This window comes from Myotis nattereri (genome assembly GCF_964212035.1).
Source record: "Myotis nattereri genome assembly, chromosome: 6".
In the NCBI taxonomy this organism is placed as follows: Eukaryota; Metazoa; Chordata; class Mammalia; order Chiroptera; family Vespertilionidae; genus Myotis; species Myotis nattereri.
This window is the reverse complement of record NC_138081.1, coordinates 19397702-19413967: the sequence shown is the minus strand read 5'-3', so window position 1 is coordinate 19413967 and position 16266 is coordinate 19397702. Positions and strand designations below refer to the sequence as shown.

The following is a 16266-nucleotide window of genomic DNA, read 5'->3' as shown; positions in this document are numbered from 1 at the left end:
TATATTAAATCTTGAAATGCAGAAATATGAGTCCTTCAAGAGTTTTTCTCCCCAAAATTATTTTGAATATTCTATGTCCTGTGCTGCTTATGATAATTTTTACAATCAACTGGAAGATTTCTAGTAAAAATCCTCCTGGGACTTTAATTTCCAATTATAATGTATTTATTTTTTTAAAATATATTTTACTGATTTTTCACAGAGTAGAAGGGAGAGAGATAGAAAGTTAGAAACATCGATGAGAGAGAAACATCAATCAGCTGCCTCCTGCACATCTCCCACCGGGGAAGTGCCCGCAACCCAGGTACATGCCCTTGACCAGAATCGAACCTGGGACCCTTCAGTCCCCAGGCCGACGCTCTATCCACTGAGCCAAACCGGTTTCGGCCAATTATAATGTATTTAATATCTCTCTCTCTTCTCCTCTCTCTCTCTCTCTCTCATCCTACTGAATTAAGACCTCCAACAGAGTACTGAATAAAAGCGGTAGAAGTAGACATCCTTATCTTATTCCTGACCCTAGGGAGAATTATTTCAATATTTCTACATAGAGCATAACATTAGCTGTAGGTTATTTGTAGATTTTTTTTTTATCAGATTGAGAAATTTCCTTCTTCTTTAATTAAAGCTATCATAAATGTCAAGCATAATGCCCCAGAGGTATTACTAATGGCATGACTTCTAACTATTAAAAACTATTCCATGGAACCTGTGGGCTGTATTTGCATCCAGGGTGTTTGTTGAAGCAGTGCAATAAGGGCCGCTCTAGTGACTCATTAGTTCTTCCACGCTGCTGGATCTCCTCTCACTGCTGTTTTATTCACGTGCCACTGGGTGCATGGCTGCCAGGTAAAAGAGGGCGGCAAAGGAAAGAAACAAGGTTCTGTCCCTAAAAATCACCTGAGCCTTCACTGAAAAATCAGGAGACTGGCCCTAAAGAAATGGTGTAGGGCAGTGGTCGGCAAACCTCGGCTCACGAGCCACATGCAGCTCTTTGGCCCCTTGAGTGTGGCTCTTCCACAAAATACCACGTGTGGGCGCGCACGTACAATGTGATTGAAACTTTGTGGCCCATGTGCAGAAGTCGATTTTCAGCCTGGGCGAGTCTATTTTGAAGAAGTGACGTTAGAAGTGGGGGGTGTTAGTCGGTGGGGCGACGGGAGACGTGGCACAGGCAGGGCCGCGGGAGACGCAGTGCAGGGGAGGTACATTCACTGAGGTCGACCCCTTCCAACTCTCCCATCCACGCTCGTCTACCTGAAACAAGTATACAAGACGAGTGTGGATGGGAGAATTGGAAGGAGTCGACCTCAGCGAACGTACCTCAATCAGATTGAGGACATTTTTAGCAAAGGCCAGTTTAGGAGTACCCTAATTAAGTTAATAACAATGTACCTACCTAGATAGTTTAAGTTTAAAAAATTTGGCTCTCAAAAGAAATTTCAATCGTGGTACTGTTGATATTTGGCTCTGTTGACTAATGAGTTTGCCAACCACTGCTGTAGGGGAACCAAATTGGAGAGCGTCTATATCACCTAAGAGCATCTTCCCCCAGGACAGAAATCTCTCCTACAACTTTCTCAAGTGCTAGTTTCTCAGCTCTCACCTGGATACATCAGCGAGGGAGAACGTACTTGCTCATGATTTGCATGTTTCCTATACATATTTTAAACAGTTTCTTATTGTATATCTTATATTTTATTCATTTGCTTTACCTGTGTGGGAGTCAAAGAGACTTCAGTAACTTTCCTTGTTTTCTATTTCTGGTCTTCAAAGGCCTTTAGAGTTGTGTACTGTACAACAGAATATTCTCTTTAACATTGAAAAGTTCGGTCTGCCAATCCGCATTTTCAACCAAAATATATTGAACCACAGCCCCCCTTATCCCAAGCAAAAAGCAGTCAGAGAAACAAACAAAAGAAAAAATATCAAAGGATCAGATCCTGGCTTTCAAAGAGGCTCCTAATCCAAATGCAGGCAGGCCTGGAAGGATCCTTCATTACTAATGGCAAGCAAAGAGAATCCTGGAGGGAGAGAGATGGAAATAGAGAAGGGAAGATCCTCTTTCATCTCCCCCTGCTAGAGAGACAGAAAGAATGGTTGCATTTGCCAATATGTGACCTGACAATAAGGTTACTTAAGGAAAGAGGGGCAATTTGAAGCAACAGTTTGTCAATTACTTGAACAGCTCTGTAAAACAATTGGAAAAATAAAAGATTAGAAGACAAGCTCCTCAAATTTAGTGTCTGAAGTACCCCTGTTAATCAAAGCCAGAAAGGGAATTATCCCTAAATCCCACTTTCCCCCTTCCCTTGCTCCTTCCCTCCTTCTTTCCCTTCCTTCCTTCCTTCCTTCCTTCCTTCCTTCCTTCCTTCCTTCCTTCCTTCCTCTTTTTTTCATTGTAGTAAGAACACTTAATATGAAATCTCCCACCTAACCAATACAGTACTATTGGCTGCAGGCACTATGTTGCATAGCAGATCTCTAGAATTTATCCATCTTACATAACTGAACCTTTTTTATTCATCCTGAGTCTTATGAATAAACATAGCATCTCAGATCTTGCTATTGTATTATGTTTAGCAGAATGTTAGCTGAACAACAAGGAGAAAAGAGCCCTAAAGGAGAACCTAATCCCTTGTTCCCATGGAATCCATCTGCTTTGACCTTCAAAGAGAAGCCATCCCTGAAGCATCTAGAAAAGCAGCAGCGTTGAGAATATGCCGCTCCATCAAAGCCCTCTGACTGCACACCCTCTCTCCAGCTCTTCTAAATGGGAATCAGAATGGCTGAAAGTGCCCAAACTATATGTATATGAATGATGTTGGCAACTGAACACTATATCCAAAAGACCGGAAAATAATTTTTTACAAGAATCTAAATTATTCCTCTCTGGGCATGTATTTGTTATTAATTGTCTCTGTAAAAACCCTTTTTGTGGACTATGAAAAAGAAAACTTCAGGCCTGTTTCTGTCTGAATTAGTTTAGAATATAACCCAGGGGAATTAGTTAATGAGACTTTTGTAAAAGGTAGATCAAAGAGGTCACATGTCCTTTTTACTGTGTTCTAAGTGCTTTAGTATTAGAGAGTTGGGGGAAGTGGGAGGATAAAGAACAACCTTGGCCTATATTTAGTTATTTTCCAGCCAGTGACACAGCAGAAGTTACAAGTAACATTTAGAGTTCTGGGAACAAAACCGGATGGTACGCTGCTGCCACAGTGTTCCACAGCCAAATCCTGGCAAGAATTACCTCTGCAGAGAGAACAGCAAATTCCCCCTGGATGTCTTGAAAAAGAAAACAGAAACACTCATGTTGGGGATGATCAAAATGCAGGGTGTTTAAACACCCAAAAGGCTGTGGCTCTGGGAAGCACTTCATGGTCCATCGCGAAGGGAAAGAGCAGGTTACAAAATGCAGTATGTCACAGAAGCCCCTTTATTTATAAACTAGAGGCCCAGTGCACGAAATTCGTGCAAGGGGTGAGGGTCCCTCAACCCAACCTGCACCCTCTCCAATCCGGAGCCCTCAGGAGATGTCCTACTGACGGAGGCAATTGGGCTGATCAGGGAAAAGTGCCACCCCCATCACCCTGCTGCTGCTGCCACTGCCGGCCACCATAGCCACCAAGGTGTTTTCATCAACATGGACTCCAGTCCCTTCACCAGGAAAAAATGACAACTTTCTTCAGGCATTTTCAAGATGTCTCTTTCATAGGATATGACATTTCTTTCTTTCTTTCTTTCTTTTATCCTCACCTGAGGATATTTTTCCGTTGATTTTTAGAGAGCATGGAAGAGAGAGGGGAAGACAGAGAGAAACATCAATGTGAGAGGGACACTTGGATTGGTTGCCTCCTGCATGAGCCCTGACCTAGGCCCCAGCCAGGGAGGAGCCTGCAACCTAGGTATATGCCCTTAATCAGAATCAAACCCAGACCTTGCGGTCAGCAGGCCAAGGCTCTCTCTACTGAGCCAAACCGGCTATGACAGAATATGACATTTCTTAGCCCCTCCAGCAGCAGACCTTCGTTTTTTCCTCCAGGAGTGAGGGGGGAAACCCTAGATCACCTTCTTGGATTCTTATTATGCAAGTTACCAAGAACACTGCGAGTGGCATACCGGGAGCGTAGCCAATGAGCAGTCAGAAAAGGTGTTTCCTCTGCAGCTCACACACAGAAGCAGGACTGCTGGCGTGCCCCAGCAGGGAGGCCCTGCTCTCTGCTCTCTGTGGGCCTGCGCCATCCATGGCTTGCCTCACCGTGCAGCAGTCCCCTCCTGCCCACCTGCGCACGCAGCCTCCTCCTGAGCCATCGTGACTGTTATGGCGTCCTGGCTAATCTGCATATTACCTCTTTATATTTATATATATATTTGATATATAAACACAGATATAACATACATATATAAATATAGCACACATAGGAAAAATATCTGGAAGTAAATCCAACAAGATGCCAACAGTGCTTAGAGTGGAATGTGGTTTTCTCTTGCCTCTTTTTGATGATTAAGGATGGTCTGATGACCCTCTACATGTACAGAGAGGCTTTCTCTGTGTATCCTCCATAGCACACTTACCATTAAACTAGTCAATGTTTGTCATCTCACTTCTTCAGTAAACAGAGCAATGTGAGATCAGGAACAGGATCTTGTATTTCTGGATACCCAATACCAAAAAAAAAAAAAAAGAGAGAGAGAAGGGAAGAAAGAAAGAAAGAAAGAAAGAAAGAAAGAAAGAAAGAAAGAAAGAAAGAAAAATATATTTAATGTATATGTACTTACCAAACTTAATTATTATAACAGCTCTGTAGTCATTATCACCCCCAATATTACAGATGAGAAACTGAAGCTTAGACATATTAAGTAACAGGTAACACAGCCAATGACCTTCAGTTAAGAAGTGCTAGTACAGCGGTTCTCAGCCTGTGAGTCGCAACCCCTTTGGCGGTCGAACGACCCTTTCACAGGGGTCTCCTAAGACCATCCTGCATATCAGATATTTACATTACGATTCATAACAGTAGCAACATTACAGTTATGAAGTAGCAATGAAAATAATCTTATGGTTGGATCACAACATGAGGAACTGTATTTAAAAGGCCAGAGGTTGAGAACCACTATACTAGTGCTAAGATCCAGGAGCACATGTCTCACACCAAACTAATGTTGGTGTTAAAACTTGAAGTCAAATGGAAGAGAGGAAGGAAAAGAGTAAGCCGTGTAGACTTGGGAAAAGTTTATAGCTATAGTGTAAATCAAATGAATAGAATATAAAATGAAATCTATAATGAGCAATTACTTTTTAAATGTATAGAAAATATGCATGCCACAAGCAAATACATTCTCCCTCACTGATGTACTGGTATCTAGGTGAGAGCTGAGTAACTAGTGCTTGAGAAAGTTGTAGGAGATATTTCTGTCCTGGGGGTAGACATTTCTTTAGATATTTCTATCTGGGTCCATCCAACTGTGTTTTCTATAATATTTCATTAGGACCCGTCTCCAAATTTTCTAATAAAGGCCCAGGTGATTTTTAGGGACAGAACCTTGTTTCTTTCCTTTGACACCCTCTTTTACCTGGCAGCCATGCACCCAGTGGCACATGAATAAAACAGCAGTGAGAGGAGATTCAGCAGAGAGAAAGAACTAATGAATCACTCGAGAGGCCCTTGTTGCACTGCATCAACAAACACCCTGGATGTAAATGCAGCCCACAGGTCTCATGGAATTTTTTTAATAATTAAAAGGCATGCCATTAGTAATACCTCTGGGGCATTATGCTTGACAATTATGACAGCTTTAATTAAAGAAGATATACCCATAGGTAAATGCTGGGTATACTAAGAAATATACTACATTATCCAAAATGTAGATGAAGAAGTTGATTTCTCCTCTGGGACTTGTATTTAGAATAAGTTGGTTAAAACCAGCTACCAAGTAATTCATGAATGTGAATATGAATTAGCACAATCTAACAAATAATGCAATTTAGAGCTACCTATTGTCTAAGTCAGCGATTTTCAGCCTTTTTCATCTCATGGCACACATAAATTAATGACCAAAATTCTGTGGTACACCAAAAAATATACCTTTTGCCAATCTGATAAAAAAAAAAAAAATAGGGATAGTTTTTATTTATATACACTCCACAGCTATTGTGCTGGCTGGTGTCATTTTTTTATTTGATATTCTAAGGGAAAATAGGTCAGTGTCCCTGACTAAATAGTCAGATATTGCTTGTTTCAAAAATTCTTGTGGCTCACTGGTTGAAAATGGCTGGTCTAAGTACACAGTCGTCTTTGCCCCAACTTTGAATTAAGTCTAAGGTATGAAAGTTGGAATGAAAAGTAAGAGGATCCAGCTTTTCATTCTTTGAATATTTGAATATTCCTCAGGCATATAGCTAAAGAAAACTGTTCCATTCAAAGAATGGAACTTGGCCCTAGCCAGTTTGGCTCAGTGGATAAAGTGTCGGCCTGTGGACCGAAGGGTCCCAGGTTTGATTCTGGTCAAGGGCATGTACCTCAGTTGCGGGCTCCTCCCCGAACAGATCCCGGGTCGGGGTGCATGCAGGAGGCAACCAATTGATGTGTTTTTCTCACATTGGTATTGCTCTCTGTCTTCCTCTTCCTCTTCCTCTTCCACTCTCTCTAAAAATTAATGGAAAAATATCCTCGGGTGAGGATTGAAAAAAAAAAAAAATGAATGATCAACATACACTGATGAACAAGGACTGATCCAGAGACAGAGAGGCATTGATTGGCCTGTCGGGCCTTGGAGGGAAGGTAGGGGAGGGTGGGGGTAAGGGGGAGAGATCAACCAAAGGACTTACATGCAAGCATATAGGCCTAACCAATGGACACGGACAACGGGGGGGGTGAGGGCATGAGCGGGGGGTGGGGATAATGTGGGAATAAGGAAACATATGTAAATATCTTAATCAATAAAAAATATATTTAAAAAAAAGAATGGAACTTGATCTTTTTCCTATATCATGAGTCACATGGGCACTAATATTAGTAATACCACCCACAGTGTTTAATAAAGAGAAATATCATTATTTGATGACTGTTAGTATGTTTCAGCATTTCAGAGTAAAATAAATATCTTGGATTTTCATAATATAAATCTATAAAGCTAGTATTCTTTTCACCTATTTTATTTTTAACCTACTCGCTCATTTCTTATCTAGATCCTTAAAGCCTTTAACCCTACAACTAGCACAAAATAAATGCGTCTGACAGAATTTATCAGTTATCAAATTCAAAAACTTCTGCCAAAATGAGATAGAAGCACTTGTCTCCTGAGAAATCTTTTGGGAGAAAGTAAAAAAAGGATTAAATTGACATTCCAATCACTCTGTACATAAACACAAAAAATGAATAAATAGCTCTGACCACAAGGAACTTATCATTTATGGAGTAGACCCATAAATAGATAAGTTTTATACCCACAAATAGGTATATTGAAGGTAGATACACTGAAGGAGACACACAGGTGTTATAGGTGCACTGGGAATTGACCCCTAACTCAGGCCATTGTGGAAATGGAAGGACTTCCTGGATAGCCACTTGAGCTGAAATCAAGATATGTAGGTGTTAACCAGGCAAAAGGGTGGGGGCTGAGCAAAGCAGAGTAGGGAAGGACATGCCAGGCAGAAGGGGTGACATGAAGAAGGGCAAAACAGAAAAAGTACAGTGGGGAACTCTGAAGCAGTGTCATGGTTGTGGTGCACGTGAGGGGTGAGGGAGAACTGGCGACAGAGGGTGAGTAAGACTTGGAGGAGTCTGTGTAAGAAGGGAGAACTATTGGGTGACGACAGCGTTAGCAAAAGCATGAACACAGGCCAAGTGAAACAAGCCAAAGGAGGGGGAAAGGCTGACGATATAGGAAAGAGACGTCTTCAAAGGTAACGGCCCAGGGGAGCAGTGAGAAGATGAGATCTTAAAAGACAGAAGAGGTGACACAAATAAAAAGCACTGACCTGATGCCAAAGACAACTTTGGTTTGCCTCTGTATTGCTTATCTTTTTGTTGTTGTTGTTCATTCTTTACAGAACAAAATACTAGGCTGGCGTGAAAAAATGTTAACAGTTCTAAAGAGCACTGACTTCTTACCACTAACGTACATACCTTTATCTGGAAGGTCTGGATATGCACCTTCTCTAGGGAATGTACTCACTACATTCAATACAAATACCTGCCCTGCATCACTGGGTCTCTGTGAACGCGCAGAACACCTGTGTAGTCTTCTCCTGAATTAAGTCTTGACACCCTGTCAGTACGTCTTGTGACAAAGAGGAATGAATGTCAGGTTTTCCTTCCTCAAGGGTACCGTTAGGAGGAACAGTCTGTTCTTGTTTAATTAGCATTGATTTTCTTCAAACTGACTATTACTCTCGGATCATAATATTTTTTAATTGCTGGAAATAAAACAAACACTTCATTTGGTGAGTTTTGTAAAAGGATCACTCTTTGTAACACTTTCTGTTAATTGGAGAGTTTACTACTTGTTTATATCTCATTCATTTTATATTTAGATCTGAATATTTTTCTCATGAACAGAAAACATTGATGAGGGATATCCCATTCATAATAGGGATGAAAGGGTAGCATTGTTGTTAAAATCTGAAGTCTCTCAAACTGCTGGATCCATATATCACATTACAACCTGGGCATGTGCCCTGACTGGGATTCAAATGCGTGACCTTTTGGTGCACAGCATGACATTCAACCAAATGAGCCACACTGACCAGGGCGTATAATATTACTCTTAAGATGATGTGATAAAAATGGTACTTTACTTCTGTAGTGTTCCTCTCAAAAACATAGAACCCCAGTGCAATCATGAGAAAAACATCGGACTAATCCCAAATGAGGGACATTCTTCAAAATACCTGAAGTGTAAGCTTCAAATGTGTCAAGCATATAAAAAAAAAATAATAAGGAAAGTCCAAGTAACTGTCACAGTCAAGAGGAACCTAAGGAACCCTGATAACGAATGGGATGTGGTATCCTGGATGGAATCCCAGAAAAGAAACAAGGCATTCAGTAAGAACGAATGAAATATGAATCAAATATGGATTTTAGTTAATAATTGTGTATCCATTTGGGTTCATCAATTATAGCAAATGTGCCATAGAAGGTAAGGTGTTAATAATAGCAAAAATATGGGAAAGCTTTGCATTATCATCTCAATGTGTCTATAAATCTAAAACTGTTCTAAAGTTTAAAATTTTTATTTAAAAGATACATTTAAATAAAACACCTGCAATTTTGAAACAGATGTTAAGCAATTTCTCTGAAATAACCTTCTCTATCTGTCTCTTTATTCCTTCTTCCTTTCTCTCTCTTCCTCCAAATTTACTTGCTGGGACTACTGCCCCTGAGAAGCCATAAGGCTAGAATGAGAGTTTCCTGAGATCCATTGAGAAGGATTCATGAAGGAAGGGCACGCCAAGCTCACACACAAGAAGCATGGTATCCATTAGGGAGAATCAATTCCTGGCAACGCTGTAAACAGCTATCATACGGGGTGCTGGGTACTGTGTTAGGTACCACTTATATCAGCTTTTCATATCTGCTCTCATAGTCGCTGTATTGATATAGATACTCATCTCTATTTGCAGACGAGGCTTAGTTGATACATAATCCCACAGCTCACAGGAACCAGAGTTAAGTTCCACCCTCTAGTTGGAACCACTGCACATACTCCCAAGGCCATGGTCAGATGATCAACTTGTCTTTCGGGATCTCCTGCTTCCATTTTTGTGTACCTTCTTCTCTCTAGGAGTCCAATAACCTTTAGTGCCCACTAAGCCATTTAGTCCCTCTTCCTTTCTCCAGAAATGAAAAGAGAGCAAGGGAGTGTGAAAGGGTGTGAGGAAAATGAGGAGGGAGAAACAGAGCTAAGGTTAGTTGAGCAGCTGCTATCCACCAAGACACTTAGTAGGTACTTTACCCACTTTAATAACATAAGCCTGCATGAAATCCTCATAAGAGCATAATCTCCATTTTTAGGCTCATGGTCACTCTGTGCTTTCACTTCAGTTGTTATACTCGTGAAGGGGAAAGCTCTTCCTTTTCTGTTATCACTCTCCACAACATCCCTTTATATGCTCTTCACCCCATTCATACATGCCTCCCCTGTGTCCTCCCTGTCCTTGCTGGTCCCTACTTCATCTTGTTCAAATCTCCTCGATTTTTCTGCTCCACTGACCAGATTTCAAATTTCCAATGTGAGTTTTGCCTGGTTCTATATTTTTCTCCTCTACTCTAAGATTTAACAAGTTCTGTCACCTCTGTCTTCTGGTCTTCATACAGCTAACTCCTCCTCAACCTTGGATTTTCACTTACATGTCAATTGACAGAGGCCTGTCACAACATCCCAGCCTAAATAAGGCCACCCTATTACTCTATTAATAGCTGTCTGTTTTCTTTAGCTGGGGTTGACACATGCATTGTAACTGTGTATGCAGCAACGGTTTTTGTGTGTTTTTTTTTGTTACTGCAGACACGTTTAATGTGGACATTCAAGGCCTGGGCAGAGCGGAGCGTGCCCAGGAGTGGGACAGGCAGGCAAGGTGGGGGGTGGGGGGGGGTTGCAGGCCCACACCTGACGCCAGGAGGGAAGGCTGGGTGGTGGGAGGTGGCCCATACACGCCGAGGGGAGAATCTGAAGAGCGGCTCAGGCAGGCAGAGCCGCCAGGGGACCTGTAGGCCAGCCCTTGAGAAGGCATCTAATCAGGTGGTGAGTGCCCAGGCTGGAGCCTGGCCCTGGAGGCAGGGTGAGGGCTGCCTGGAGGCTCCTGGAGCCTAAGTGCTGGCATCGTAGTTGTCTTCGTGGTCGGGGTCCTCCCCCAGCTGCTGCTGGAGCTCCAGGCGCGTCTGCCGGTTGGACTCCAGCAGCTCCTGGAGGCGGGCCTGGAGGTGGTCGTTCTGCTCTTCCAGGTGGTCCAGGCAGGAGTTGATCTGGTCCAACATGGAGTTGATGGCCGCGTATTCTGCTTCCCCAAAGCTGTCATCCTCGTCTTCCCTGCTCGGTACCACCGGCATTCCCATATTGGGGCCCGACATCGCGGGCTCGGGCGCCGCAGAGGCCACGAGACGCTCAGCAACGGTCTGATGCATTTACTTTCTGTCCCCGATCTGGACTGTCAGCTCCATGAAGAAATAGACTATACCTATTTTTTTTTTACATGTGCATAGCACAGTGCCTGGCATATAATATGGCTCAATAAATATTTATTAAATGTAGTTTTAAAATTAATAGATATAATAATAAGAATTTTTTTTCCTTTCTGAAACATTCTTTTCAAGGAATGTGTCACTGTGTGCCTTATATTAAAGTTATTTATGTGCATGCATTATTTTCTTAGCTAGACTTAGAGCTCTAAAGTGGAAAAGTTCTGTGATTTTTCCTATGTAGCCTCTCTCTCTCTCTCTCTCTCTCTCTCTCTCTCTCTCTCTCTCTCTCTTTCACACACACACACACACACACACACACACACACACACACACCAAGAAAACCCTATGTGGTAGATGCTACATAGCAAGATGGCAAACTTAAAACCAACCATATAAGTACTTTGACAGAGCATTGCTGACAAGCTATGCCTGAAACCTACTAAATGGCTCGGGATGGCGTATTAGAATCATTACTGATAAACTAATGGGGCTTCACAGAGTTCAGAGACCATCTTTCATTTTTTTCAAATCTCTTCCATAAATAGGCTCCTCCTGGCCTCAAAGTCAACGTGCTCTGTTTGCAAAAAAAAAAAAAAAAAACTGTCAATGATGCTTAAAGGGTTTTCAGTCTCTCTCCTCCCTCTCCTCTTCTTCACTTCAGAATGCAATGATGCCCATAACCCCCACCACCACCCCCCAACCCCCCTCCACACCCCACCGGCCCCGTTTGTCCCCAGAGGGTAAGTGTCTTGATCAACATCTCTCAGCTGCCCAGGCAGCTTCCTGGCTCAGTCATGACCCCCTGTCCCCTGTTCCATCTTGATGATGAAATCCTTGCCTGATGTCCCTGCAGCAAGGCTCAGAAGCATTTCCTCTGTCACATGAACAATCATCTGATCATTTTAAGTTCATTTCCAAGGGGGAGAAAAATGCAAGATTTAATTTAAAATGTAAGAGCATGTTTATCTCGAATGCCTCCGTAATCAGAGAATGAGCTCACTCACTCTGAATAGCACTCGAGGAGATGGGCTGGATGGTAAGTAGCATCATGCTGTCACCAAAAGATGAATGTGTCCAATTATCAGTGATGCCTTGCCCTCGGTAGAGTTAAACTGAAGGGTAACAGAGGAGAGCTCCTCGGTGCCAGGGCTGGTGGATTTGTGACCTAAACTCAAAAGCGAATCCTGGTCAGCACAGTGTGAATGTCCTGCTCTTTTCCTAGTGCTCCGGGAGCTTGGAGCTTATGATAAACAATTCACAAGCATTCATTAAGCAACTCAATGGGGGGTTTCTGGCTGTGCTCGGGCTTGGCGCTTCCCCGCTCTGACTCATCCTCCATGCCCGCTGGTGAGTCTGCACACTTGCTTTGCCAGCCCACTGGGGTATGTGTGCTGCGAGTGGAAGGATGCTGTGAAGAGGGAGAATTAATACGGAAACATGGGAACTGAATGGGGATAAGAGGGGACCACTGACACTCTTGAGTGTGTTACTGTGTTCACCCAGAAGCCAGCAATGGTTTTGAGAATTAAAGTAGAGAGAACGGCTCTTTAGTACTTGAAATATATTCATTTTACCAACAATCACCCCACATACTGCCATTGGCATCTGCACTTGAGGCAGTAAACCTCTCCCCATGCCGACATCGTGAGCCCAGAGGCACCAAAGAGGCTACAAATCAAAGTGAAAATGCAAAGCAGGATATCACTCATCCCCCTTATGATATAAAATAAACCTGCCCTTTCATGGTGTTAGACTGCATGCTTATAACTATGAATACAAATATATAACTCAAAATAATGCCTTCCGAAATGTGGATATCTGTATAGAATGCTATAATGAACACTGCCATTTTTAATATCTAGTATGCAAACATTTTTCTCTTTGAGGGATATCTCAAAGTACAAGTGGGGTTCCATCTCTTACAACATAAAAAAAAAAAAGATTGTCTTCCCAAGACTTCTGGCAGCTGGGCATGGCTGTCACACATGGTATCAGCCAATTGATATCCCAATTAAGAATTTGAGCCTTTAAACCTTGAGAGACTAATACCCAAGAATTAAAGAGAAAATTAAGACCTCAATAAAATACTAGCAAACAGAATCCACAAAATATAAAAAGAATTGTAAACCATGACCACTTACACTAGCATCTGAAAATCAATGTAATATACCATAGCAATAGAATAAAGACCCCAAACCACAAAATCCAATAGAATAGAAGGAAATTTTCTCAAGCTGATCAATGGCATATATGGAAAAACTAAACTAATATCGTACTTCATGGTGCAAGACTTAACTCTTTTCTCCTAAGCTCAGGAAAAAGATGAATATGTCCACTCTTGTCACTTCTGTTTAACATTGTATTAGAGGTTCCAGTCAGGGCAATTAGGCAAGAAAATGGAACAGAAATAAACCAGATTAGAAAAGAACAAGTAAAACTTTCTCCATTTTCAGATAACAAGATCTTGCATATAGAAAAATCTAATAAATGCATTCAGCAGAATTGCAAGGTACAAAAGATTAATATACAAAACCAACTGCATTTCTATACACTAGCAATGAACAATGAAATTAAGAAAACAAAGCATTTACAATAGCGTCATAAAAATAAAATAAGAATAAATTTAACAAGTGTAAAATGTAGCCTAGGTTAACGCCGGAGTTTGCTGCTTTGAACAACTACTTCAAAAGTGAAACTAAAAGACAGAACGGACATCACCCAAAACCACTGGAACGCTGGCTGAGTGGAAGTCCTACAACTAGGAGGAAAGAGAAACGCATACGGACACTCAGAGGAGGCACAGTGCTGAAGTCAAATCCTGAGGTGCGGAGTGCGCGGAGCGGGCTGGCGGCGGAGGGCGCGGTTGGCGTTTTCAATCGGGAGGGAGTCGCAGACTCTGAGCTCCAGATTCAGGCGAGTCTTTAGGGACCCAGACTCAAACGGGAGAAGCGGGACTGTCTGGCTTAGGTCAGAGCGAGTGAAGCTTTCTCTCCGAGCTTTGCAGCGGGTGCTGGGACTCAGAGAGGCAGAGCCCCTGGGGACAGGACTGAGAGCCACCTACAACCAAGATTACTTTATCCAGCAAAGCTATCAATCAGAATTGAAGGTCAGATAAAGAGCTTCACAGATAAGGAAAAGCTAAAGGAGTTCATCACCACCAAACCAGGATTATATGAAATGCTGAAAGGTATCCTTTAAGAAGAGGAAGAGGAAGAAAAAGGTAAAGATACAAATTATGAACAACAAATATGCATCTATCAACAAGTGAATCTAAGAATCAAGTGAATAAATAATCCGATGAACAAAATGAACTGGTGATTATAATAGAATCAGGGACATAGAAAGGGAATGGACTGACTATTCTTGGGGGGGAAAGGGGTGTGGGAGATGCGGGAAGAGACTGGACAAAAATCGTGCACCTATGGATGAGGACAGTGGGTGGGGAGTGAGGGCGGATGGTGGGGCGGGAACTGGGAGGAGGGGAGTTATGGGGGGGAAAAAGAGGAACAAATGTAATAATCTGAACAATAAAGATTTAATTTAAAAAAAAAAAGTATACAACTCAGCAAAACATTCTCTGCACACTGCATCGTATGCCATCACCCAAAGCAAAGTCTTTTCCATCCCCATTCATGCCCCTTTTGCCCACTTGCACCTGCTCCCACCCTAGTTCCCAAATATCCAAGGAGTACTGCCATATCTTCTGAAATGCTGCTCTCTACTGGCCATTTCTGGTATTACAACTCTTCCAACTGGCGCACACGTAGCACTAAGGCAGCTATCAACCTGTTCTCTTCACTGTTCACTGTTCCAAGATGAATTGAAATGACCACAGGTGCCTAAGAGGCTAACACGCTTGGGACCCACTGCCAACCATCCTTAATCCCATTTATGTCAGTCTGACCATTATCCAAATCCAAGTTCACAATGGGTGGGTACTCTTTTTTTTTCTTATTGTCATATTTCCCTTATTTTTATTTTATTTTTTTAATTGTTTTATTGCTTAAACTATTACAAAGAGTATTACATATGTCTCCTTTTTTCCCACCCTTGACTATCCCCTGGCCTCCCCTACCCACCAGGGTCTTATGTCCATTGGTTATGCTTATATGCATGCATACAAGTCCTTCGGTTGATCTCTTACCACCCGCTCCCCAATCCCCCAACCCTCCCCGGCCTTCCCGCTGTAATGGGTGGGCACTCTTTAAAGCTCCTCCCCACCCAACCCTGGGCACTGGCAATTTCTCTTTTGATTAAGGCAGTTTTTGCAGGCTGGGTTTCATCACGAATTTGAATGTTATCATCTGTGTTCCCTGGTTTCATACCCTTCTACTCACACCTGTGTCTTCCTTCTGCCTAATTGAACGGTATGACTCACTTTAATAATTTTGAGTCTCCACACTAGACGATAACACTGCTGAATTTGGCGGCATTATTAATATGGGAGAAGGAAAGCTGGGCCCTTGGACATCGGAAATTCCACCTGTCATTTTGGGGAACTTTCAATGTTAGAGGCTCTGTTCTAACATCTGAAAGGAGGATCCAGAGGTCTCCTGCGATGGTTGAAAACAGCCTTCACTTGGGGTAGCTCGTGTGGACAATCACCACACTACGGTCATAAAGCTCATCAGTCATAAAATTGTAGCCACTAATGACCAGCTAGGTCTCCTGCCAGCAATGCACCCAGTCCAGTACAATCACCGATAAGGGCATTTATCAACCATTGAAGCAACATTATCTCTTCATGCTGAGAGTTAATTGCTGGCTAGGATAGAATCAGAAAGTAAAGTTTTAACAATGAAGCTTATTCAACTGGTAAAATGTATTTGCTGCAATTTATATTATGGTTGTGTAGCCTGATAAAAAATTGTAGATGGATTCTTTTAGGCCAAAGGCTTTTGATAATATACTCTATTTTGAGTGTTTCTGAGCATATGTGTAGTAAGTCTTTCTGAATTAAAATTATTATATAACTCATGAAATTACATAAATTTGATACACTGACTCCAGGAATGAGAAAGTGGAGAAGAAAGAAGTAGAGAAGAACTGAGCAGTTAACACAATGAAGCTACTAGAGGTG

The 16266-nt window shown here is 42.1% G+C and overlaps 1 protein-coding gene across 1 annotated transcript; it reads right to left on the bottom strand.

Moving 5' to 3' along the window:
• Positions 1-10599: 10599 nt before the first annotated feature.
• On the bottom strand, positions 10600-11104 carry LOC308521692 (bublin coiled-coil protein-like). Its single transcript, XM_081094770.1, has one exon. It carries the CDS (start codon positions 11073-11075, stop codon positions 10815-10817), a length of 261 nt encoding a protein of 86 aa, XP_080950896.1. The 5' UTR covers positions 11076-11104; the 3' UTR covers positions 10600-10814.
• Between the last annotated feature and the right edge of the window lie 5162 nt (positions 11105-16266).

Bases quoted from the DNA above. Each gene is read 5' to 3' on its own strand.
- LOC308521692 (XM_081094770.1), bottom strand. From the start codon at position 11,075: ATGTCGGGCCCCAATATGGGAATGCCGGTGGTACCGAGCAGGGAAGAC.